Source organism: Rhamphochromis sp. 'chilingali' (genome assembly GCF_963969265.1).
Source record: "Rhamphochromis sp. 'chilingali' genome assembly, chromosome: 7".
Taxonomy (NCBI): Eukaryota; Metazoa; Chordata; class Actinopteri; order Cichliformes; family Cichlidae; genus Rhamphochromis; species Rhamphochromis sp. 'chilingali'.
In genome coordinates this window covers 6,750,333-6,777,448 of record NC_137934.1, presented here as the reverse complement: position 1 = coordinate 6,777,448, position 27,116 = coordinate 6,750,333, and the positions used below count along the sequence as shown (strand labels likewise).

Here is a 27,116-nt window from a genome sequence, read left to right as displayed (position 1 = left end):
TAGTTGAAGTCAGCACTAAGAAAGCCTCATCTGTACACATCTGCAGACATTTCCCCCCACACAAGCCCATTCACAAATGTAAATTTTACTTTTTAAGTACTGTTTATCATAATGCACACACCCTTACACACAGGCTGAGCATATTTTAACAGCCTTGTCAGACTGCTCTCAGGAGACTCCTTACCCCTGCAGAAAACGTTAGGTTTACCCAACTCAAACTGTCCCCAGAGCCTCAGCCAAAACAGCTGTTAGTGTGCACTACCTACAGGAAAACAGTATCTCGTTCTCCTTTTTTATTTCCCTCCTCCTTCTTGCTTTATTGAAGAAGCTTTATCTGTGCGATAAAATAACCATAAAATGATCTTTCCCACTTCAGTAAAACACACTATCATCATATCTTAGTTTAGATTGAACTGTCTCTACCCCTTTTTCCTCCTCCAACTTTTATTGCTCCTATACCGTCAAAGGACAGCACGTGACCTACAGTTTCAAGTGGAGTAATGGTTAGATTCCCACTGTGTCAGTTACCGCCTCCATGTATTTGAAAAGTGCATCTTTTGGATTGTTGATTTTAATAATGTATTGTAGTGCAATATAATGTCTTTAGTGGCAAAAAGATATGAATCGTGTGAAATGGGAGCCACGTGTCCAGCCGAATTGCATTAGCACCTTTCTTGCTCCTTCTAATAAAAATAGCATTGAAAAAAATTGATGTTTCTACACTGATAACAAATTTCCCGTTTTGACAATTTATGTTCCAAAAAGGAAGAAATTTCCTTATTTGCAAGACAATTAATATTTTTATTAGTGCTGTCAGCGTTAATCTCGTTAAAACGACGTTAACGCCATAACTGCATTAACGAGATTAACGCTAACAGCACTAATTTTTTTGATATTTCATATTTGTCCATGTTGCCAGCTATAAGCCAGCAGAAGATTTACATTTTAACATGCTCAACTGGCTCACTGTAAAAATAAATAAATAAATAAATAAGACTGTAACCTGAAAACTCAAAGCCCATGAAAAACAGGAAGAGTTAGGATTTTACAGATACATTAAAGATACTTTTTAGAATTACTGGTGCTATTTTCTTTCTATATTTTGAAGTTAAATAAGTAGTCCTACAAAATAGCAGCTCAACTCAAGCAACTCAATCTCAACTTCTTGCCAAGCAAGTATGAGGGCATTCGATAAGTGCTATGGTAATCTCCCCCCATAGCTGAAAATACCACAAAGAACCATGAGCAAAACAAAATTTGTTTGTTCTGGTTGTCAGGACAGCGCAAACACAAGTTCAAACTTGGGTTGATAGCCCTTTGCAGAGGCATACAAAAACACAGTTATATACTGTAACCACAAACAACTAGTTGTTATGAGTTTTTCAAGTCCACTACAGGTCCTTCTGATGGATGTTTGTATACTTGGTGCATTATATTGTAGTACTGGTAAGGCCACTTACTCTAATGACTAAATTTGCATCATTCCAACCCAAGTGGACCAGTGTATACTTACAGACACTAAAATACTGGTGTTTGGCTGAATATGCAGCACTAAGCAACTGTTGCTGTGCTAGCTATTGATTACAAAGTATCCAGTATCTTGACTAACTCGACTCTACTGTAATCTTGCCTATTGAAGTTATTAGTAAGACTATGATAATGTTTTTACCTGTCTCTTTTTTCCTTCGTATAGGAATTGAGAATAGTTTTGTGTCATGGTTTGGTGCTTTTTGTTGTTTATTTTTCAAGTTATTTCTGATTTTATGTCATAGTCTTTGGTTCCTGTCTATTCCTGTCAGCTTTACTTCCTCCTATTGTTAGATTTCCCTCCTTTGTAATTGTCTGCCCCACCCTCATTAGTATCACCAATCAGTCAATCAGTGTCCTCGGCACTCCAGCTGTCCATTTCCTGCTTGTCAGACTGATTTCCATCATGTCCTGAGAATTTTCTGATGAAAAAGCAAGCTCTGTTAGAATGAATTAATACTGTCGACATACCAAGAGCAGCACTTTTTATAGAGACAGTTACCAATACTTTCAGACAGATTAGTCTGAAACTTATACCAGTTCAATGTCTGTCCTCTGTACTCATCTCTTAAAGTCAGCTAAGGCTGTCTTTGGCATACTTTCTCAAGCCTTTAAGTCTAACGTATCTGTTATGCGTTTTGGTAAAAAACGAAAAGAAAAATCTTAATCCATAGAGCTTTGCAAAAGAGATCCACTGTCTACCATCAAGCTAAAGTGACTATTAGCAGAGACTCTTTCAGTCATTTCAGAATCAGAATCAGAATACTTTATTGATCCCTGGGGGAAATTATTTCCACTATAAAGGCGGGGTGAATAACATACGTCAAGCTAGTCTGGTAGACCTATGACAGTATTTAATAAGAGAGGCTCCTGATGTCATAAAGGTTTGTCAGAATATAGAGACAAAGTATTTACATCCTTGAGAAGCCCTAAAATTTGAGTCTAGCTAAGTCAATATTGATGGGAGACAGCTGATGTCAAAATACATGAAATCCTGCTTCTTATAAAACTTTTCTCATAGTTAGGAAGTGATGCTTTCTACAGTCCTTCGTTTGTAATATACAGTATCTTGTCAACTACTTGAAAATGACTTTGTATTGTATACATTTGAATGCACCTTGTGTATCATCAGGCCTTCTACAGTAGAACTTCTGTGAAAGATCAAATATCATGTGGCTGGTTAAAAAGAAAGAAAGAAAGTAGCTCATGAACTCTGCTGCATACCAAGTACTGTGGCAGGTGGACAAAATATTTTCTTCCACTGACGCAGAGACTAGAAAGCCTTGGGGTTGTGCCAGTGTTTCTTTTACATTTCTGTTTACTGCAGTACTTCTCTTTACCTGAACACCTGCACAGTTGTGACTGTTGTAACTCTTCTCATAACTCTCCTCTTCAGTGTTGTAGAGCTACAGCATTTGTGGCAGTTTTCACTTCTAATGCCAGGTTGGACACCCTTTGACTTTCAGAACTGCCTTAATTCTTTGTGACATAGATTTACGACGGAAGTGGAAATATTCCTCAGAGATGCCTATTGACATGATAGCATCACGCAGTTGTTGCAGATGATTTATTGAATTGAGGTCTAGATGCCATTTGAGAACAGTGAACTCGTTGTCATGTTCAAAAAAGCAGTTTGCGATGATTTGAGCTTTCTGACATGTCACATGCCCTGCTGAAAGCAAACATCAGAGGATGGGTACACTCAGGGTACAGGATGGTCATAAAGGAGCGGACATGGTCAGCGATACTACTCTGGTAGCCTGTGGCAATTAGTGATGTGCGATACCACTGATTTCCTTTCTGATCCGATACCAAGTAAAATTCAGGGTGGTATCGACGATACTGATCCGATACTTTGTACAAAAACGTATTTCAGTTACTGTATCTCAAATTATAGCGTCATAATGATTACAGGACATCGGATTACTTGTTCTTATCGTTTAATAATGCACAGTTAACATATAGAAATAAGAAAACTGAAGTTGTGCGCTATTTGAACATGTTGCCTGCCTGCAGCACTAAAGGACTCTATGAGAGGCGTCTGTCTCGCCCTAGCAGCACCTGTCCCTGTCCACTCCTCCTCTTCAGTTCGCCTCAACATAAGCTCGTCATATTCTGTGATATGATTTACTCTGAAGTGCTTGATGAGGTTAGTAGTGTTGCCACAACACCTCACTTTCTTGCCACAAGTATTGCAAACTACGTCTCAACCGTTTGTGGAAGTAAAATACGTCTGCACATGACTCCATTTACGCTCAGCCATTGTTGTGAGTGTGCACACCAAGGGGCTGGACACATTTATACAGACGTACTTTGCACATGACTATGGCAGGCGGAAGACTAAGTAGTTCCTTCCAATGTAGACAATCCAAATGATATAGTTTCTTTCCACTCTGTTCCTGTTAATGATAACCTACAAATTTACACTAAATTACTAAAATATCGATATTTTGATATGAGTATCGATTCTAGAACATAAATGACTGGTATCGGAGGAATCGATATTTCTGTATCGATCCGCGCATCACTCAGTTGTTACTAAGGGGCCCCAAGTGTACCAAGAAAATATCCCCCACACTGTTATACCACCAGCGACCTGAACCATTGATATAAGGCATAACTGATCCATGGTTTGATGGAAATGCTGACCCTGTCTTCGAATGTCATAGAAGTCAAGACTCATCAAATCAGGAAAGGTTTTTCCAATCTTCTATTGTTTAACTTTGGTAAACCTCAGTTTCCTTTTTCCTGTGCTGATACAGCAAACTGTGGCAAATCAGTTTCCACGTGTTGTGTTCAGAGATGCTCTTCTGCTTTCAGTAGTTTCTCATAAAATCAGGCTAGCCCATTTTTTAGCAACCATGTTGTGTTCAAAGTTACTTAAATAACTTTTCTTCTACATTCTGATGCTCAGTTTGAACTACAGCAAGTCATCTTGACCATGTGTGTGTGCCTAAATGCACTGCATTGCTGTCGTGTGTCTGGCTTATCAGTTATGGATTTGCTTGTACAGGTATGCTATAATAAAATGATCATGTGCAAAACTTGTATATTAGCGAGCATGGTCGTATGTTAACAACTCACTATATATCATCAGTACACTTTTTTGTAGTACACCACTTACACTATAAGTGGTGTACTTTATAAGTTAGGAAGCTAAATTCTTCTAGTGCAAATGATAATTAAATACACTTGTACCAAGTCACCAAAACATCAGATCAGAATCTGATCAGATTCTGCTATTGCTAGTTAGCTAGCTAACAGTAGCAACACAATTAGCATGGTCAAAGGAGCTTGCAAAGAAAAGCGTCTGGACTTCTTTAAGTTGCTTGAAGCAACTTAAAGAAGTCCAGACGCTTTTCTTTGCAAGCTCCTTTGACTACGATGACCTGGATGACTGAGAACCTTCACAGACACAATTAGCATGGATGACATAGCTATATTATCTCCTTTCTTTACTCTAACAAAAATTTAGGATAGGAATTCCACAGAGGTCCACTTGACTGTTATAAGTTATATGTTGGAGCTGCATGTAGCTATACTTAACAGTGTGAATTTACTCTTTTAGGCACTGTGAATGGGAAGTGTAAGTACAGAAATACACCATCTGAGAGTTATTTTTGCTTAATTACAGAATTAGCTTTGTCTTTATTATAAAATAGCTACTGTTTAATTTGTGTATAAAACAGATTACATCATAATTTTTTTAACTAATGATCTTTTTAAAAAAAACAATCTTGGGAATAGCAAGCTACCTTTGTTCCCTCATTTGCAAATCTTGAAGCTGGCAAGCACATAACTCTTGCAAAGCTGGTTTTTACTTGTTTATCTTCACATTAATTCCCCTTATTCAGCAACCAAAATAGGGTTAAGGTTAGGAGCTGAGCTGAGTATAACTGCCATGTGAATGAGTAATTTAGAGACTCTTTCAAGTCCCCTCTGCTAAAATCAGAGGCTGAATCGGAGCATTCCTCACATAGCTCCATAACCATAATGTGGAGATTAATGTGCTTGTCTAAAGGTTATGAGGGGACAGTTGCTCCGAGTATCAGAGTTACAAATCTGACCAAAAAGTTGCACTCTTCTTTTCTCACAGAATGCTAAAACAGACTTAGGAACATTTTGGCAGAGCCAAAAATAGATGCTGCACTGCTGGCCTGTTATTCTTCAGGCCAGCTCCCAGACTTTTGCTCGATCTACTCTTTGCCTCATTTGGCCGATAGGAGTCCATTGTTTGGGGGCTTTTACCTGGAGACCCCACGAGTCGATAGAGGCATTACAACGTGGTGTAAAACTAGTGGCTGTCAGGATAAAATCAACTTGGATTTCAAGGTTTTTCAAGAGGTTGGCACTTAGACACTGGGTCTCTGCCAGGGTCTGGCAGTCTCGACAGGTAGTAATTTAACTGGTAAATGTGTCATTATAGCCATTGTAGAAGGTTGGGGCAGACAGGGAAAGAAAAAAGAGGGGGAGGAGAGAAGGAAAAAGACAAACAGAAGGGAGGTGGAAAGATGGAGATAAACGATGGAATAAATGGTCTGATGCAGCAAAGGTTGAAGACGTCTTACGGCGGACCGGCTCAGGCAGTCTGAACTTATACAAAAGGTCTAAAAATGTCGCAAACTTGTGACTTCAGGTTGCTCAATTTTATGGAATGCCGTCTTTGTCTTCTGCCTCTGTTAGCTTTTGCAAAGTGTGGGTGGTCCTCTCAGTGATTTTCAGTACACAACAGTTCCTCTCTGACGTCTTGCTGTGGGCCCTTTTTGTCAGTGTACAACGCAGCCCCCCATGTTGCTGCTGCTTCATTCAGAAAGCAGCCCCATCCGCACATCATAAATCAGTTTAAAACACTATTATCTCAAGTTTGTTATTCAATTAAATCTTGGGTACGTAATCCGCTTATCTTTTGGAAAACTAAGTCTTAATTTTAATTTACCTACAGATCATTGCGTAAGAGTAAATAACATGTCTTTAAAAAGGAGCTCATTTTTTTGTCTAATCCAAACACCAAGAATGAATAAGTAATTTGTTATTTGCATCTATAACTCCAAATTCATTCGCAGCCGTGCTTGTGTTACTAATAAGTTTGTCTCCCTTGGCGTCGCTACTTCTAGGAAGTATGTGATTACACTGGTGATGTTTGGAGGCCTTGTCGCTTTTAGTTATTGCTCTCATTTCGTCTTAATTACAGTTGTACGAATAGCCCCACGTCCAAATGCAGCTTGCCTCCCCACGGTTTCACAAATGACACTAAGCGTGCATCTAAACATAGACGGTGAATTCTTGCGGTGTTTAGAACATCTCCTTCTCGTCACAAAAGCAAAAGCTCTCACAGTGCAGAGGCAGGGCCGTGTTTACTATACGGGCTCAGAAAGGGGGGAGGACACTGGGTGAGAAGATGCAGTGGGGAGGTTGAGTATTAGCGGGACCTCTTGTCCTCGTGGTTTCTTTGAGAATGTCGCTCCTGTGCATTTCCCATGCATGTGCTCGTTGCTGTAGTGTTATCACGCTTGTGTGCGCGTGTACCTGATGTGCAGTAAGCTGTGGGGACAGAAGAAAAAGCAGACAGAAGGCACAGGAAATCGAAAACAGTTCAGCCAAGCTCTGACATGGCGGTAAACAACACAGGAAAAGTTAGCTGTAGAGATAGGGAGAGATAGAGAGAGGGCTCAGGAAGGGGTGGGGGTCACTGAGGGATGGAGGGAGGGACGACTAGCAGGGAGGGGAAAGAAGAAGAAACATTCGCCTTTTCTGTCAGCTGAAGCCGGACTGTGGGAGACTATCACTGAAAGTTTGTGCCTCTGTGTCTTTGCTTGGAGAAGGCATCGTGAGGAGCTGGTATGGTGTGAAGGGAAAATACATTGTTTGAAGTCTAAACTAAGGTATGACATGCATGATTCTTTCTTTTTGGCTTTCCAAAAGCATTTTAAAGCGGTGTCTCTTTCCCCACATTCTTGGTCTTTAGATATCACTTTATTCTCACCTTTTTCAATCAAATGCTCGGTTAGCATTTGTTTGCTATGCCTCCCGGTGTATAGTGGATGTTTTTGTTGATTTAGTACAGAGATGTGTGATGGGAAGCTCAGCAGCTCCTGGGTGGTCTCAGGCCTCACAAGCACAGCCTGTCACGTACCCTTCCAGAGTATTTTTAGTGAGGGTTTCTCGTAAGGGATGGAGTTAACATCCTGCCTTGGCTTCTCCTTTCCTCCTTTATACAGCTTTCTCTATCATTTTCTCTCTGGTTCTGCAGTTTGTTAACTTTGATTCCATCAAATTTGTGTCACTAAACAGAAGGACAAGGCCTCACACTTGTTGTTGTCATTGCTTGCAGAAAGAGATTGTGTTTAAAGTTCTAATTCTTATAAATTTTCGCCTTGGTTGATTTGGCACCACCTGCGGCTGATATAGTAACAGCAGCAGTAACAAAAGTTAGAAGTAATCACAGAGTCACACGCATTGCCTTATCTATCAATTCCATGGTGGGAATGACACATATGACAAATATAACAATAAATTTACAGGCGTAATTAGAGTATGTAAAAATATTCATATAGAGGTTGACTATAGCTTTAAAAAAAAAATTCTGGCTGCTGACTGAGTGAATTAATGTCTATTTTTTATGATGTCTCCGCGTAGGGCACAGCCATGGAGGAAATGGACTTTGAGCGGCGCAGGGAGTTGAGGAGACAGAAGCGGGAAGAGATGCGCCTGGAGGCAGAGAGGTGAGACATGTTGGTGTTTGCAGATTTCTCAAAAGGTGTTTAAGAAATCTATCCTCTGCAGTGGCCTAAAGAACACATACAGACCAGCTGCTTAGATTGTTTGAATAGCCTCTACTATTTCAAGGCTCTGGTAGTTTCAGTGCACAACGCACTTACTTTGATGCGCACACCAAGCAGAAAGAGCAAGGATTCAGGAGCTAGGTCTTTTACAAAACATCAATCAGCAAATGTCGACTTCCTTAAACCAGGCTGGAAGGAGAAAAAAAGAGCTGATAAGAAATCTGATAGGAGACGTGATGACCTTTAATGTTCAATCGTGCCCTCCCTCTCTCTTTCCAATTTTCTCTCCCAGATACCATAGTCTTCTGAACCGCCTTTGATTCACTGGGAAAAAAAAAACGGATTAAACTAAAGTTCATTTCAGCAAATTGATTGAGTGGTAACCGGCCAAGTGCAGTAATCAAAAAGAGTAAAAAGGGGTTTTTATTGTGAGGATTTGATACATAGTCTGCCAAGGAGGTATTTTCACAAAAGTCTCTTCATCTGTGCTGCAGCCCTCGCAATTAGAGATGAGGTCGATGTGGATGCAGATACTGGCCAAGGTCACTTGCCTCTTAGAAGCATTTTATTACAGCTACTTGCTCCATCACTCATGGAAAACAAGCTGACATAGTCCTGACCACTGCTGAATACATAGATGGTTCTCTCTGATAAGTCATCTATATGACACAAAGAATGTGTAAGGGCATTAACTGTAGTAAAGAACAAGGCCCTTTGCTCAAGGTAAAGTAGCTTTTCTTGTTTTAAGGAAAATGTCCGTGATAGTGGGTATACTTGGTAATAAAAATTCAGGGTCAAGTCATTCATCCAGTTCTAGGAAGTGTGTCATTCATCTAGTAAATGCATGCCTGGATACGTTAAGTGTATTTCCAAGTTATTTTCAGAATGAGAACTTACGGGACTATTTTTGCTCAGTCATTTAACTAAACCTACCTGAATAGAAAGCTTAGAACGAAGAAAGATGGTGAACAAAGCCTGACTACATTTCTGCTTCATAAATGTTGGCAAGTATGAGAATAGATGCAACAAACTGCAGTACAGGAATGTTTAATATTTACTTGTGCTAAAAAAAAAGAAATAAATTACCTGTAAATTAAAAATGGCTTTGTATTGTTTTTCTGTCACTTGGGGTCAGCAAAGCAAGCTGTGCGCATTAGCATACAGTATTCTTACTTTAGTTTATCTGATATGGCCTAACAGTTGACAACTGACTTTGTGAAACTGACTCCTGCTAATGCTTAATGGATTAGCATTAGCAGGATTTTCTGGCATTCTGCTAAAATTAATGTGTTTTTATCTCTAGCTAGACATTAAGGAAACATATATTTTTTTAGCTGCTAAAAGCTACATAGCATTTGTAACCTTCGACAACATTATCTGTCTGTCATTTGGTTAGTACAACAGGTTTATGTGAGCTCTTTTGCTGAACACACCAGCTTACTTACAGATAAAATAAGACAAGCTAGCCAAAATGCTACACGCTCTGAACCAGAGAATTTATAAATATGGTGGTATCTATCATGTTATACGTAGTCACGCATGTCATTGTATTTTTATAACATGTTTTTGGAATGTTTTCATGCTAGTTGTTGTTTCTAATGTCTCTGTAAAGCACTTTGAATCACCTTGTTGTTGATTTGTGCTATACAAATAAACTTGCCTTGCCTTGCCTAGTAGCAAGAAGTAGGAATCATCAGACGCCTCAGAAAGCTAAAACCTTTATCTTTTGCCTTTTAAGACGTATATTCCTTATTTCCCCAGCTGTACCCTAAATAGCTGATTGGAGTGAAGGTCAATGCCTCTGTTAGCTTTCACAGCCTAAAACCCCCCACTGCTGGAATTATTTATGCATTTTTGGAATGTTTATGTTACATGGAGAAGATGGAATTTGGCAGAAAGTGTAGACTAAAAAAAAAAAAAAGGCGACCGAGAAGAGTTGTGGGCCGACTGGAAGAGCAATGGAGCGAGAGTGAAAAAGGGCCAGAGTCGTAAGCGCCCTCAACATTTACATTTTCAGCTCGGCGGGAGTTTCTCCGTGACTGTTTATTTGGCCCGAGCAGCAATAATTTCAGCTGGCAGGCGACGCGCCGCTCCTGTTATTGATAAAAGATTACATCTCTAAATTGTTTCCATTTCTGCCAATATATTGAAACAATCAATATTTACATGCCCCCTCTTGGTCGGACTAGTCAAAACCACATGTTGTCTCGTTGGCTTGCTTCCATTCAACCATCATTGAGTGTGCTGTGAGAAAAAGGAGACTTTGGGGCAATATAATAACGGCTGAAGCAATGCCAAATTCCTGGCTATTATAAGTGTTTACTGGCCAGGTCTCCATGAGCTGTTTCCTACATGCTGGGATGCTGCGATTGTGGGCTTCCTCACGCCAGCTCTGTGCATGTCACTGTACTTGAGAGCGCATGTGCACGAATGTTAGGACGCTTCCACGCAGCGAGTGTTGGTGTGTTTCGTATCAGCATCGGGCGATGAAGGCTTGACAAGCTCCATTCACTTTTTAAAAATACAACCAAGTATACAAGTGTGCGTGTTTGTCGGGATGACAGCCAAGCCTTCCCTTGTTCTGCCTTGCATCAACGTCAGTTATAGCTCTAAGAAAAGGGTCATTGACGCTGTGGCTCACATCGTGCTTTTGATTTCAGTTTTATTAAGCAAAGCCACACACATACACCCCGTTTTTCTGCTCAAAGGTTTCTCACACTCTCTCGCGCTCTATAATTCCCTGCAATCCACGCCGTTCGTCGGCGCTATAGCAATCAGACAAGGAATGTCTCTGCCTTTTTTCCCCCGCTTCTTAGCCAATGAACGCACATAGATGTGGAATTTTCCCAGTCAATTCACTGACCAGAGGGTATCTGCCTTGGTTAAAAATGTTTTTTTCTCATGGAGCCTACAGAAATGTTGCTGCCACTCCCTTCCCAAATGAAACTCGTGTACTTGAGCAGTTAATCCTCCTGGATTTGGCTATTAGAAAGCATTTGATCATACGCAGCAGTTTAATCTAACATAGGTGACTGTCTGTGTGAAGGCTACTCTGAGTGATCACTGTTTCAAAGAAATACTATGACTTGTGTGCTGAGAGCAAGGTAGTCTCACTATTCCTTCAATTTTAAACTATGAGGTAATGTTTATTCTCTGAGGCCTTTACTTAGCATTTCTTCTTTTATTTCCTTTTTTGGGAAGTGTTTATTTTTGATTTTTGCCATTCCCCACCTCCCGATCACCCTCCTCTGTCTCCTCCCTTCATTCTTTATGCATCCCATCCTCCTCCCGCTCCTCCTCCTCTGGGTCTCACTGTCTTTCTTCTTCTCCCACCCCTCCAAAAACCCACTTTCATTTTCTGATTATTCTCCTGATTGTTTCCCTCTCCTCCTCTCTTAAACTGTCACCTCTGCCTTTCCTCTCATCTTCTCCCCGCTTCTTCTTCCTTTTGATCCCGCTCCTCCACTTAAATTGTCAACCCCTCATTCTCCACTTCCTTCTCGCTCGCTCACGGTCCGTTTCTCCGTCGCTTCTTTCACGTCTTTTCACCGTCCTCCCTTTCCTCCTCATTCTTACATCTGCGCTGGCCCTCTGCCTCAGAGACTAGGAAGGGTTGAGGAAATAACACCCATCCTCCGTGAATGAGCCATGCCAAACGGTCCCCCGCCCTGGTTGAACGGACCATTCGCAACGTGACCCGGTCCTGCATCGTAAATCTTTGCCAGCTTCTAAGCTGCTTTGCCACATCAGCATTGAAGGGAGTTAAGGCTACCCTTCCTCTCTTAGTTATTTTCAGATGCATGCCATATTACCTCATTCATCTTCGAGTAGAAGAATAAATGCAGTCTAGAAGGACTGTACCACAGCTAGCAATATGAATTCTTGGAGCTGGCCCAGCAGAGCGCAGGGTGGGGGGAGGGACAGACGGGGGATGTTGTGGTTCTGTGGGCCGGCAGTAGGAAGGGAAACAGTCCAGAGAGACCAGCGTGGGAATGGGTCAGCATTTCTGACAGCTCAAGCCAAGCCCCCACCCTCTCTCCCTCGCCCTAACCATCCCTTCCTTAACTCCCCTCTCCCCCATCTGCTCACAGCAGCCTTTTTCCCTCCCTCCGCTGTTTTCGAGCTTCCTCTTCACTTTTCTCCCTTCCTTCCCTCTGTCCCTCCTCTTGCCAAGGAGGGGTGAAGAAGTCTTTTCTCATGAGCTTTTCCCAAATTGTTTTCGCTGACATTTCTGAGATATTTTGCTGTAAAGAAAATATTTGGACATACTTCTCCCTAATAGGTTCACTGATGGCGATGTTTAGTGTGCTTTCCATGCAGGCGGTTTAAATCAGCGAAAACACACTACTCAGGGTGTGAAACACACGTTATTCATATGCTTCACTGTAGCTGCCACGGTGAAGTCCACGGCATTCGTAGTAAAGCACCAATAATGGGCAGGTTTCCTTTATTTACATGCTGTACTCGGCCACTCAAGAAATAGGCGTCTGGTGGAGACGCCTATGTGTCCTGGTAACCTGCAATTTATTGCTGTGGCTTCACATCATTTCGTACAGGAAAAGTTGTCGACTATGATAAAATCTGCAGATTACTCCTTTTTCCATTATTGTGCACACCCCTTCCTTTCCCGTTTCTCATTTCCCACCTCTCCACTTTATCCTCACTCTATCCCATTTCACTTGCCTGTTCTCTTCTTCTCCTATTTTTTCTTTCTTCCATTATCCACCATTCCACCTCTCACCGTATTTCTGTCAGTATGCTGATAGACTTTGGGGGCCTCGCTATGGAAAGGGATATTAAATCAGGGCTTTGGTTGTGTATGTGTCTCCAGCCAAGGCTGTGATTGACAGGAATGCTAATTCAGCTTTCAGGAGTTTTTTCTGTCTTTCTTTCTTCCTTTTTTTTTCCTACTGAGGAATCTTTAACCCTGAGATTGTCGTCGTCACCGCCACCAAGGACTCCTTTGTTCCATTTTTAGCTGTTTTCGTTTTCTCATGACATTCGGTGCTGTTTCTGGGACGGTTCAGTCCTTCGGGAATTACAGCAGTTGTTGTTTCACTACTTTTTTTTTAGGTCTCACAAAAACATCACTCTGCTCTGATATTTTAAATAAGGGTTAATGTACTTTTTTTTGCAGTGGAGCTCAATTGACCTTAATAATGAATGGAAAAGAAAAAAAAACTCTTTCTTGTATTTTTTTTGTTTGCTAAAATGTAAATATTGTGCTAGCGCTCTCAGTGTACAATGTATATCACTGGCCCGCAGGGCTGGAATTCAGGATAGACCCTCCTCTGGATAAAGCTGATTTTCTACACTCGGAGATGCTGAATAGTTTAAACTAAGCAGACACACATGCACATGTGTAAAGCATTGCCTGACGTCACTGATGTCACCGTCCCACAGGTCTAACTTGGGCGTTAGCAGATTCATCTGTTCTGTTATGACTAACCCTAACATGCCTCATATGAGAGGGAGAGGGGGTTGGGGGAACAGCATAGTGGGTGGGGGAGGGGGGGGTGTTGTTCACAAGCTGTAAAACCTCACATAAACCCTGGCGGCTTTAGCTCGCCTCACCACACGTGTTGCAATTAACATGCAACGGCATGCTTCGCTGGCCGGCCTCAAAGGCTGCGCTGCGATGTTAGGTAGCTGGGCATGTGGTGAGCAGTGGAAGTGTAAAGGTCAGTCGGGGCAACACAGATCAAGCATGGAGCTGAGTTCATAGATGTCAGGTGGCCAGAAACACTGCACTGCACAATTTGATACCTTAAAAAAAAGGAATAGTTTCAGTGTTGGGTAGTATTGCATTGTTTGATATATGATATATAATTTTACTTTTGGGTGTAGTCTCTTTTCCTTAAAACTGTCTATTGTACTTCACTTGAGTTTCCTGCATTCCCCAGACTGACTTTGGACAGACCCGAGAGAAAGGCCTGAACTTGTTGCTTTCAATCAAATTTAAGAACATAAATATACAGTAGCTTGCAAGCCAGTTAGATTTTTGGACAGTGGAGTCTTGTTTATGATAGCATGCAGCCGCACCCTGTACTTAAACCTTTGCGTTAAATAAATAATTTTATAACTCGCAGCATGTCTCTGAATGATTGTGTGAGGTATAATGCAAAAAACAGATGTTTGCCCATGTTTTAGACATGACCTGCAATGACCATGCATCATCTGCTGTGTGCTTAAGTGCAGCAGGAGTTACGACCCATGTAGCAGTGCTGAATGAATTTAATGCAAGAAATAATTTGTACAGATATTTGAGCTTGCTTTTGAGGAGTAAACTTTTATTCTGCTGTCTAAAGTTCTCCACAGTTAAAACAATGGCACAGATTAACCAATTGCAATGCAGCAGCTTCATTTGTGATCTCGCCCCAACCGGTCACAGCAGATGGCTGCCCCTCCCTGACCCTGGTTCTGCCTGAGGTTTCTTCTTCTTATGAGCCAAAGTGATGCTCATAAGGGGTCGTTTGATTGTTGAGGTTTTCTCTGTATTATTTTAGGGTCTTTATATTATAATATAAAGTGACTAGAAATGACTGTTGTTGTGATTTGGTGCTATATAAGTAAAAGTTAACGGAAACTTAATTATCTGAAAGCCAACAGGTAGTGATAGCTCTGGTTGCAAAAGGACTTCCAGGCCTATAGAAGTCTATGGCAGAACGGCTTTGTTTCACACTCCACACACACACTCCTGTCGAGTGTATTATTTCGAGTCATGTTAAAGAAAGAGAAATCTATTTTGAAAATTTAGTTCATACCAAGTGACATCACGATAGCTACATCATCTTTATCACCTGCTAGCATCCTGTATTTTACAAGCCTTTGAGCACATCTTGTTTAATCCTCCTTTATGACTCTTAGAATGATGATAAGACGAGTGTTTACCGAGGTCAGAGAGCGAGGCAATCAAGGGTCATTTGCCCAGACTTCTATGAAATCATTAGTCTTTTTGAGAGCAGATCAGTCGTCCCCTGCTGCCTATTAAGAAGAATGCAGGTAGCGTTTTGTCTTTAGTTGTAAGCTGTGTTTGTCTTTTATACTATATACAGTGGCCAGTTAATTTGATTGCGTCATATGTTGCATATATATAACTGTAAGAGTAGTATCAGTGTTGTCATCTAGCCCCGGGCGTTTCAGCAAAAGCTGAGCTTGTCTATCATTTAATTGATGCGTGCTTCAGCTATGCACGCACCAAATACAGCTAAGAGAAGTTTTTATTGTAGTATATCAACTGATTCGCACTACAACCTGGTTTTCCTTCTTATCTGTAGTTATTTTTATTTAATTTAATAACTGTACAGTACTCTGTATATAGTAACCATTGTCCATATGTAAATATGTAAGAAAAATGTGTATGTTTCTGTCCTGTGTACTGTTTGTTTGTCTATGTGTCTTTCTGGCTGCTGTTACAACCAAATTTCCCCTTGTGGGACAATTAAAGGATTATTCTATTCTATTCAACTCTGGAAAAATACGATTGCTAAATTTAATGCTGTATTAAATTCTTTGGAAGAATTATGAACTTTTAAGATTACACTGGTTATTGGCCAGTGTACACACACACACACACACACACACACACACAGCTCTCCTGCTTCCTCCGTTCCTGCACTGACCGGACTAGTACAAGCTGCTGGCCAGAAACACTGTTTCACTGCTCTCTTATCCTTAGCCAAGCCATGTCTCCAGACAGAGTTTTTATCAGCTCGTGAAAACTGCAGCCACGATAAGAAGTATTGGTGGTTACACAGCTGACAGCTCCACTTGATAGAAGAGAAGGGGTGGGTGGGGGGGGACTTGGGGTAAATCCACCAGATTTGGTCACTGCGAAGATTACAGTCCAATTTAAAGAACCGCTCACTTTGAAGTTTCTAACTGCTAAGCTAAATTGAGGATAGGGAGAAAGGAGATGAGGGGTTGAAAGTTGAAAATAGATAATGCATGCCTTTGTCTTCTCACTCTCTCTTTCTTCTTTCGTCTTCCCGCAGGATGGCAAAGAATGATGATGATGAAGAGGAGGCGGCCCGTGAGAGGAGGCGCAGGGCACGCCAGGAGAGGATGAAGAGCAAGGAGAGCGAGGAGCCCAGCAGCCAGTCAGACAGCCTGGTTATGACCAACAGCCACAGGTATAGCAAAACAAGCTCTCGTACGTAGTCCAGCAGACGACTGATTGGCTCCCTCTTTTTTTTTTGGATCGGCTGCAAAAGCGAGAGAGCACCAGTAAAGTCCAACTAATAAACTCTCAACATAATGTCATTTTCTGGGTTTAGGGTGTCGGAGTGGAGCTGCATGGTTAGATAGTCTACCGCCAGACGTTTTTGAGAAAGCTTTAGTAATTTAAGTGAACTAGCCCATGAAAACTCCCAAAAGGAGAGGTGCCAGAGTGTATATGAGGAGTAAAAAAATCACTTCTCTAAAACCTAAAGTCTCCAAACACAATAAGACTGCGGATAATTTATAAGTGCAGGTTTGAGATAAATTGTGTTGGCTACAGTGGAAGTGGTGGGTCGCTCTGACATCTAGTCACACAGACACTGCTTTGTGGTGATGAATGTTTCCTCTCTGTAAGCGCTTAGATACATCCTGGGGTGGTCAAACAACAAGGGGATTGTGCAGAAGGATGCTGAGATAGGACCTAGTTCTTGCTAGCCATTGTTGATTGTGCAGATGCAAGGATAATGTTTGGCAGACTTTTAGGTCACAGTATTGTGAGTCATGCTGTAGTCATGCCTCAAGGTGGAAGGATAGTCACTGAATATTTTAGTTAGAAAATATAAATACACTTACTCCACACTTTATTAGGTACATCTTGGTAGTACCAGGTTGGGCTCTCTTGTGCCTTCAAAACTGCATTAATTCCTCATAACAGAGATTTAACAAGTTGCTGGAAACATTCCTCAGAGATTTTGGTCCACTGCAGATTTCTTGGCTGCTTATCTCCCATTCTACCACATCTCTAACAGGAGATCTGGTGACTGTGGATTGAGGCCTGGTGATTCTGGAGGCCATTTGAGTACAATAACCTCATTGTCAGTTTGAGATGATTTGTGCTGTGTTATATGGTGCATTATCATGCTGCATGTAGAAATCAGAATGTGGGTACACTGATCTTAAAGGGATGGACATGGTCAGTAACAATACTTGGGTAGGCTGGAAGTGTGCCAGGAAAATATCCCCAACACCATTACACCACCACCATCAGCCTGACCTGTTGATTCAAGGCCGGATGGCTCCATGCTGTCGTGTTGTTTATGCCAAATTCTGACCTCCCGTCTGAGTATTGCAGCAGAAATAAAGGCTCGTCAGATCAGGAAAGATTTTTCCAGAAAAAAACAGATCTTCCAATTTTGGTGAGCCTATATGAATTGTAGCCTCAGCTCCCTGCCCTCACCTCACAGGAGTAACACCTGGTGTGGTCCATCAGCTATAGGCCATCTGCTTTTGATTTGATTTGAGGTTTGATATGTTGGGCATTCAGAGTTGTTCTTCTGTGTCCCTTGGTTTTAAAGCGTTGCCTTCATATCAGCTCGAAGAAGTCGGGCCATTTCTTCTGACATGAACAAGTTGTTTTCGCCCAGAAAACTGTGGCTTCCTGGTAGGGCTGGGTCATATCATACCGGTATAATGTTGGGCAACGATAGAAAAATGAAATACCGCGATAGAATATGCTTGATGGATTGTCGGAGCATTACGGCTATCGTAGGCAGGAGCCTCGCGGAGTGATACGTACTGTGCGTCAACATAATATTACCGTATTGTGTGTGCATAACCTATAAAGTTTTGTAGATATTATACATGGTTATGCTGAGGATATGTTGGCCAATTTCCACTGGAAATGCCTTTTGGTTAAACTGTCAGCAAGGAATTTGTATCTGGACTGCCAAATTTTTATATAACTTTAATGCACATAAAACATCTGCTTGTTTAAGAGAAAATACATTGATGGGGGGGGGTTTGCACTAATAAAGTTGTGGAGTTGTAAAGTATTTTGTCTAGTGTCAATTATATCATCAGTTATATCGTTATCGCAAATTTTCAAATGTATATCGTGATAAATATTTTTGGTCATATCGCCCTGCTCTACCTCCTGGATATTTTCTCTTCTTCGAACCATTCTCAGTAAACTCGAGCGATGGCTCTGTGGGAAAATCCCTGCAGATCAGCAGTTTCTGAAACACTCAGAAAAGCCCCTCTGCCACCAGCAATCATGCCACGTTCAAAGACAAATCCCCCTTCTGATTCTCAGTTTGAACAGCAGCTGGTCTTGATCCTCTCTACATGCCTAAAAGCACAGAGACACAGTGATTGGCTGATTAGATATGTGCACGAGTGAGAAGGTGACCAGGTGTACCACATGAAGTAGCCAGTAAGTGTGTATTTTAGTCACGCTGAAGCAAAGCTTTATAAAAGATTATCTTGGTTTGTTTGGAGGTCCTTTAGCGCAGACAAAACTAAACAAAATTTTTTTACACATTTGTGCTCTGCTGAAACTCTTAATCCTCATGTATTTGGTAATGTTACACATTGTGGGTTAAATTTTATGCCACAGCAACTATTGACTCGGCATCCAAAAACATGCTAACTATGATAGCATGTTAGCATGCTATCGTAGTTAGCATTCAGTCCAAAGTTTTAGCAGGTGTTAGCATGGCTGTAAACTGTAGGCTATGGCTGTATCTGAGCACATACAAAAGTTCCCACCTAAAATCAAAATTTCCATTCATTATAAGGCCTCACCTGAGTTTATTTGAAGAGCTGTGGTGAAGACCAGTCAGTAAAGCCATGGGTCTACATTTTCTGCTGTTCTTGGCTATAAAGCTGTCAGTAATAATGCAACCTCTTTCTGGAAATTATGATTACACAGGGGTTGCGGCCTTCCACCAGGGGCAGCTCAGAGGTAACAGAAGATAATGTCATGGATTATCTTTCCATGCCCACATTTTTATAACGGCTGACGTCTGCTGTGACCTCACCCCTTCCTCCTCTTTGACACGAATACACACAATGTGACATTTGTGCCGTCTCTCTCTTTCTCTCTCTCTCCTCGTAGTGTCACAGAGACGGTGTCTGTGAGCAGCTCTTATGGAGGCGGTGGAGATGACGAGGACCAAGCCCTACTGGACCGCATGGCCAAACGTGAGGAGAGACGGCAGAGGCGCATGAAGGAGGCGCTGGAGAGACAGAAACAGCTGGACCCCACTGTGACGGAGGGCAACGACAGCACCGCCACGGAGAAAAACAGCGCAGAAGAGGAGAGGCCCTCCTCCTGGCGTAGGGGACGTTACCGTGACAATGACGACGAGGCTGAGAAGATGGAAACCTATAGCTCGAGAAGAGAGGAGGAGAAGGAGCGAGAGGAGCCGAGGGAGGAAGAGCAGGCTGCCCCTGAAGGGGGAGAGGAAGAAGCGGAGGGGGTAGATGAAGAGGAGGAGCAGCCAGTTGCAGTTGTGGAGGACAAACCAAGAAGGTCTTACTTGAGAGACCAGGTCAGTTATCAGGTCACCATTCTTCTTTCATGTCAGACATTAAGTTAAGCTGGTGTAACCGACAGCCTTGGCACATTTGATCCTTGTTTCTATAGGCTTCAGCTGAAGAGCCTAAAATTCAAAACAAGGTATGGTTAGTGATTTGTTGTCTTTTTTGTTACCTTTGATTTGATCGCTGAGCTTACTTTCAAAGAACTGCTATAATCCTTTTTCATAGGACTTCGCCGAAGAAGACAGACATTCGGTAGTCAGTGAAAGTTCAAATCAGACCAAGTCGTCAAATTCAGAGGCTGGGGAGGATACAGTAGCATCAGGGGAAGCTGAAGAGGTACCAGAGGATGATAATGTAGATAATTCACAGGGGAACAAGCCTATGTTACTAAGAAATGACAGTGAAGAGGACTTTGAGGTATCTGAATCAGAAGATAATGAGGTATCATACATGCGGTAAGAACTTCAGTAGAGGTGTGATGCACAGCACGTGAAATTTCTTTGGATAACTTCAGTGTCTAACTAGACAGAAATGTTTACATGTTAAACCTCTCAATAAGACATCTTGTTGACGTGTTGATTTATGACACTGAAATTACCCGGACACCTCGTGCCGTCTAGCATGGTTTGCAACATTTGCAAACTGGTAATGACAGGTCTGTGTTTGATGAGGTGCGGTTTACAGCCGTGTGGTCAGACTTTTCAAAAGGTTAATGCTATGCTCCACAGAGTGGTCACATTTTTTTTCTGCATGTCTTCCATCTCAGCCATGAGTGCAACAACACATCACATTACACTGGCTCCACTTCAGCAACTCAGTGAGGCATCAGGTCATCTTTCGATATCTGTCAAAAGTTTAAGATTGCAATAAACCCTTTTGTACAGGGCACTAGTGTTGTCCCTTAGTTGATCCAATGTCTGGAACAAGCTCCTTTAGGCCGTATTCCATCACTACCAGCAGATTGCTTCACTCACCAGTAGTTTTAGTGTAAGACACCAGCTTGTCTGCAAACCGTCACCAGTTTTTGCAGTTGAAATTCAAATGTTCGACTGTCCTTCTTAAAAGTAAAAATTATGCCTTGACACTGAAAAAAAAAACACATTTCAAAAGCACAGTGTTTAGTATTTATTTATTTCTGTTTGTGGTTTAGGCTGCACTTGTCGCTGCTTCAGTACAAAAGTTGGCGAGGGTGTGCAACAAGTTGGTGTCTTCCATGCAAACTGCGGGTGACCACTGCAGTTGCCTTTCAGTTTTTGCTGCTGCATCATATAGTTCTTTACAACCACTTTCATCAAGCGACAGCAAGCAACCTCCCATAACCACTCGTTAACTGGTGGACGAATGTACATTTTCCCTAGTATCTGGCAGTTGCCAACCAGTTGCCAACCAGTTGCCAACCAGCCTGTGTAACTGGGGCCAGTTCCTTCTGGTTGAAAAAAGAGGGTTTGAACTTGCCTATTAGGGGTTACCTGGACATATGGCTGTGTTTTAATGTGGATTCACCACTTCAACATAGACAGATAGATAGCTATGACAAAAATAGGGAAAAGCATATTTAACTGATGACGTCAGCATTTTATATTGAAATGGTGTCAGTGCAAGAATAAGAAAGTTTATAGCGCTTTCTTGGTAAAGATTCATAATTTGCATTACATTCATAATATATCCCATGGTCTTCAAAATTTGACTGGATATGTACTTCACAGAAATAGTAATTATCACATATAAGACTTTAATTATGTTTCTGATTATGGACAGCAAATGGATGTAGGAAATACCCAGCTGGAGACACTCCCAGTGTGATCACATGTTAGATAATCCTTTGTCAACAGTAATCCTGGAGTGGACGTAGTGTGATGTGATGTTCTGTGTTATTTTATTTGGGCGTGCTCTCTTTCTCTTATGGGATATCATGTGATGTCACATGATTGAATCCAATCACACTTCACTCTATGCACCTTTCTGCCTACCTTTGTTGTTCAGTATCACTCTATCTTGCTTTCTGTGTGTGTGTGGGGGGGGTGGCTTTAGGTGAATGAGCCCAGAGAGGAGAGGGAGGATCAGAGGAAGCACAACGGAGGGCTGCATGAGGAGGCGCCTCCCAAACAGCACAGGAAACCTGAGAGGACCACCAGGTACACAACAGCAACAAAAGCACACACTGTCTCATTGTCACCCTGAGGCCAAACTGGGGATAGCCCAGTCCTGTGAATTATTCAAGCGCCTGAGCTGTCAGCAGTATCGCTCAGATTCGTGTGACAGTTTGACGCTCTCTAATTTGTGAAAAATCATAAAGACCAGAATGCAATTTGTATTTACACTGTTGCAAAAATGTGAAGATTGCCAGTAGTTTGTGTCATCTAACTCGATAAATGTTCTGTTTTTTACTGCAGACAAACAGAAATTAGGCTAATATTTTCTCATTTTCAGTTCAATATTTTGTCACCTATCTGATAATGGTTATTTAAGTCCTACTAAAAAAGATAATGATGCCTTTATTCTGAAGCAACAGGTGACTAATTCGTTAATGAAACCTGTATGCATGAATAAAACACACAGACTCAATGAATGTGACTAATAGCAGCTGCGCTTATCTAATCTTTCTTGCAAAAAAAGGCTAGATATAAAAAACCACTTAGCTACAGTGCTGTGCATAAGTCCTGAGCCGCCACTCATTTCTCATTTCTTCATTTACTTGTATTATTTGAGCAGCAATTCTTCAGGCATTTATAAAGGTCTTTCAGACTTTTTCTTTGGACATTGGCTGTTTTTCACACTTTTCAGTCCTTGCACCCGACCATTTTCAGAGAAATGTTTTTGTTATGCTACTTAATGCTGACCTGTGACTCATTCAAGCATAAAAAAGACACCTAACTCCAGAGATGAGTCAGTGTTCTGTCTACACATAACCAATAAATTTATCTTAAGGTACTTTATTGCTAACAAGCAACATTTGTTCCCAGATCTTTAGTTGAATCTGCAAAAAAAAAGCAAAGAACACAGTCTAACAGACATGAAATAGCTTTTTTAATCTAAACGACTATTTTAAGTCTCAAAAACTTGGTATAGCTCAATGTAAAGTGTGTTCTTTTCAAAATAGAGGGAATTGTAAACTCAGAAAGTACATCAGATCCAGCATGGAATACTAACCGGAAACATGTGATTGGCAACTGCTTCGGTGTTTAATGTGACAATAATCAGCAAACACATTGTCAGTGTAGTAAAACACAAACACAGTGGAACACCATCAGTCATGGATTGGCATCCCCAGAGCCTTGACCACAACATTACTGAAGCAGTGTGGATCAAATCAGCAGAAAATGGAACAAAAGGCAGTAAACATCCAAAAAAGAGCTTTGGGTGTCCTTCAAACAGGCTGGAGAACTATTTCTGAAGACTACTTAAAGAAATGAGAAGAGAGTTCAGGCTGTGTTAAAGAATTAAGGTGGTCATACCGAATATTGATTTTCAAGTTCATTAGAATTCCACAAACTCTGATTGTGCCTTATATATTGTATTTTCATTTGTGTTTGCACATTTCAGCAAATTGCTGGACTTATTTCTGCACAAGTTTGATTTTTATGAAGAAGCTCAAGACCTTTGCTGATATATCAGTGACTCTACTCTTGTCCACTTGTGGAAAAGTACTGCAGTAACTTAATATACCAGACCCAAAGGTCAGCTGAAAAGATCAAACTACAAATAACCAAAGCTCATTGTGACCGAGTGCGAGGAGAGGACAACAGTCTGTTGATAAACAACATTATGTACTGCATTTTAAAGGAAATTAGTTTTATCAGACAGGAAGTTATGTATGAGGCTGACATTTATCATTTATTGCACAGGCTGGTGTGAAAGTATAAACATGTAGCCCGAGGCTTCTGAAACATAATTGAAAAGCAAATCTCATTCAGACTTTCAAGAAAAACACGTTGTTTTTGTTCAGCTGGCAGAGTGGCCGTGTTTTTCTGTCACAGGTCACCTGCAGTGAGTTCTCAGGTTGAAACACTGGAACGAAACTTGATACCGCCTGTAACTTTAGCTTTGCAAACGTGATTGCATTTGTTTGTTGTGTGAATTCCATGAAGGCAACATCTTCTTCTGGTGTGCATTTGAATACCTGGATCAAAAGGCAACCAGCTTTCCACTCCGACCCGTGTGCTGACCTGTGTTTTTATGTGTCCTTCCCAGCCGCGGCAGCGTGCGCTCCCCCGAGCCTTCTGCGGGTGATGACCCGGACGAGGACGCCCGCCTGGAGGCGGAGCGCAAGCTGGAGGAGCTGAAGCGTCGTCGCGATGATGCGGAGAGCGGGGAGTTTGAGAGGATGAGGCAGAAGCAGCAGGATGCCGAAGCTGAGCTGGAGGAGCTGAAAAGGAAGAGGGAGGAGAGGAGAAAGGTGCTGGAGGAGGAGGAGAGGCAGAGGAAGGAGGAAGAGGCAGAAAGGAAAGCCAAAGAGGAGGTGGATGTTTTGTTTTGTTTTACTTAACTTTTAAGCTGTTTTTACTCTGTTTTATCCCATCTCTATGTAAATGTTTTGTTTAAAAAAAAATCATGATGTTATAAAAGTCTGAGTTTCAGGCAAGTGGCCGATGGACGCAAATCTGAGTGTCATCTTACAATCGGTGGGAGACTGGAATCAGCAAAATTATTGTGCATGTGCAATGAAGTTCTGAACTGGTTGCCTTCGAAGTGGATGTTTCAAAGATGGGGACCAGTTCTCTGACCACCTGCAGTCAGTTGTTGTCTTCAAAGCAAATTTGATACATCAATAAGAGCAATAAGTTGCTATGAGTCTCTTCTTGTGATAATTGGGAACTGTGATAAATGTAAAAAAAATTCAAATCAATCTCTGGGCTACCACCAACTGTTCTTAGACGCTAAGAGGTTGCTGTCCTGTTTTCTCTCTATTATGACTGAATTATCACACAATTCTGGTTTTCAGTCATCTTTTCCTTTTTTAATATTGTTCTTTTGTTTGTTTGTTTTTGCCCTTTCATCTTTGGATTAAGCCACATTTCTATGCAAATGGCTTATCGGAGTCTCCGATATATCCATGAAGCTGTCCCTTTAAACTTGAAAAAGCATGAAAAAGCTACACATCCCTGAACTATATGTTTACGTAGTTACAGGAAAAATTGCAGTTATTCAGTTTTGTAGCCCAAGAAAAGAAGCTTGCTTTCTAATTTGGATCTTGTTGAGTCCAGATGAAACACCTGCTGAGATATTTGTAAGCTCCTGCACACGCAGTGTTGTGTCTGTTCCCATTATTGTTATAATAAAAAAAAGGAGGGGCTGTAGTTGGGGATAGCAAGTCTCGAGAACGGCCCATCTCTTACAAATGAGTCATTCTGCAACAATAACACACCGTGTGTGCTTAAACCTCTGACTGGGCCAACAGCGAAAGATCGAAACCAAAAAACCCCAAAACAATCGAAAGAAGAATGGACTTGAATGGTTTTTATTGCCTGCCCACACAGCTGTTGCAACAATCAAATTTCAAATGCAGACATCAGTGAGAATGAAGTCAACAACCGTCACTGCAGTCTTTTACATTTTCTCATGCTCTGCACCATGTTGATTCATCCCTTTGCACCTGTATGAGCAGAAACCCATGCATCACTCTCTCTCACACTTGCACCGCTGTGACGTTATCTCGCCATACGTCTCCGTTATCATGACTCAACCTATTTGGGTCCCCGCTTGTAACTCACATATGTCATTCCTCTGTCTCCTCTTCTTACAACATCCTCGTCCTTGCGTATCTCAGACGCGATAACCTCTGCTTTCCTTCGTGTTCCCCCGCTGTACCGAAACGCGTCGCTCATTTTCGCTTGCAGTCAGCTTGCGCCGAGGCCCCTACATTCTCGCTATTACCCTGACTGGTCTTCTTTGTTGCTCTTGGCTCCGAACGTGGCGGCCCATCTCTAGCTATCTGCCCCTGTTCTTCTCCTCTTGTGTGATGTTAATGAGGCCTTTTGGTTTGTAATTAAAAGATAGCCCAGAGATACAGAGAGACTAATTAACCAAGACAAGGCTGCCGGAGAGGGCTGATATACTGCCAAGCACCAGCCCTCTTCTGAATACTGTACAAATGATTCATACTTTTTTTCCTTTCTTTTTTTTTAACTCTTGATAGTCTGCTGTATCAGGCTTTTCAAAATGCCTTTTTTCTCCCGAGGCAGCCGATGGCTGTAAATAAGAATTTACTCAGAGTAATTGAATTCGAGACTGACCTGCTTCATTTGATAAAATAAGTAAATCAGTTAGAAAGTGTCTGGGTCGGCTGCATTTTTGATTGTCAACTGCCAGTGACATTTTCTTTATCATGTGATAGCCTGTGGCAGCATAAGTATGTTTCCATTTAGTTAGAGTCGATACAAGCAGCTAGCAGACACAAGCTACCATTACCTGGCAGGACTGCTGTAATTAAATTGACCAACGCGTTCCCTGTCAGAGACACTCAGAAATGCCTGCCATCTCTTTCTCAGGAGGAGAAGAGGAAGATGAAAGAGGAGATCGAAAGGAGGAGAGCAGAGGCGGCTGAGAAGAGACAGAAGGTGGATGACACTATGGATGGAGAGGGCAAACCGTTTAAGTGTCTCAGCCCACGAGGATCCTCTCTGAAGGTCAGTCCAACTATCTTTGACTTCTCACCTCAGGTTTTCCATTCTGGTACTGCGCATATGGGTTAGGATAGAAATAGAAGCAGCAATAGAAATCAAAATACAAAGATCATTCGGCGGCCTGAACAGGCATATGTCACTGGCAGATTTTTTTCAGCGGGGGCTAACAAGCCGATTAGGCAGAGATGAACTCTGTTTGTTGTATGAAAATGCAGTTCCTGACTGACTTTTATTCCAGTAAAGCCTGAACCATGAAATATTTGCCAGATTTTTTTTCGCTGGATTATTAACTGAACCTTCAAATTTAAAAAAAAAACATAAATTTGCAATTGAGTTTTAATTTCTGTAATTTTTCCAAAAACTGATATTTTTGTGCAATGTATTGCTCACGGTAGTCATGCTTACGTCTTATTGGATACTGCAGGGTTTTTTTTTTAAAAATGGGTTAAATCCATCTGAGCTGTTTTTAAAATCAGCATCTTAAAATGGGACTAAAACATTTGCACTTAATGGCTGAATACATGATTTATTGTTGACCTGTAAGGATAAGCTGAAATGCAGTGAAGCTCTTAATAGTTTGATGAAGTATGATGATGTAAACTCTAATCATTCAAGGTAAATTAGTTTCAAACTGCATATTTTTCATCCTTAACTCAAATAAAACATGCAAAAATGTTTGGAAAATTAAGTGTTGTAATGC

General features: G+C 41.4%; 1 protein-coding gene across 6 annotated transcripts in view; it reads left to right on the top strand.

The window, feature by feature from the left end:
* The window catches only part of cald1a (caldesmon 1a), a 64,881-nt gene that overhangs the window by 24,120 nt on the left and 13,645 nt on the right, over positions 1–27,116 (top strand). For 2 of the 6 annotated variants that reach the window (XR_013972343.1, XM_080887907.1), the window contains exons 2-9: positions 8,164–8,249; positions 16,304–16,441; positions 19,366–19,801; positions 19,897–19,929; positions 20,019–20,129; positions 21,825–21,928; positions 23,985–24,252; positions 26,282–26,419. Coding sequence is in view for 5 of the 6 variants with exons in the window: in XM_080887907.1 (XP_080744033.1) it covers positions 8,173–8,249; positions 16,304–16,441; positions 19,366–19,801; positions 19,897–19,929; positions 20,019–20,129; positions 21,825–21,928; positions 23,985–24,252; positions 26,282–26,419 (1,305 nt within the window). In the remaining variant the exon portion in view is untranslated. Of the gene's footprint in view, positions 1–7,251; positions 7,410–8,163; positions 8,250–16,303; positions 16,442–19,365; positions 19,802–19,896; positions 19,930–20,018; positions 20,130–21,824; positions 21,929–23,984; positions 24,253–26,281; positions 26,420–27,116 lie in introns of those variants that run through there. The other 4 variants (XM_080887908.1, XM_080887909.1, XM_080887910.1 and 1 more) reach the window with 4 other exon arrangements.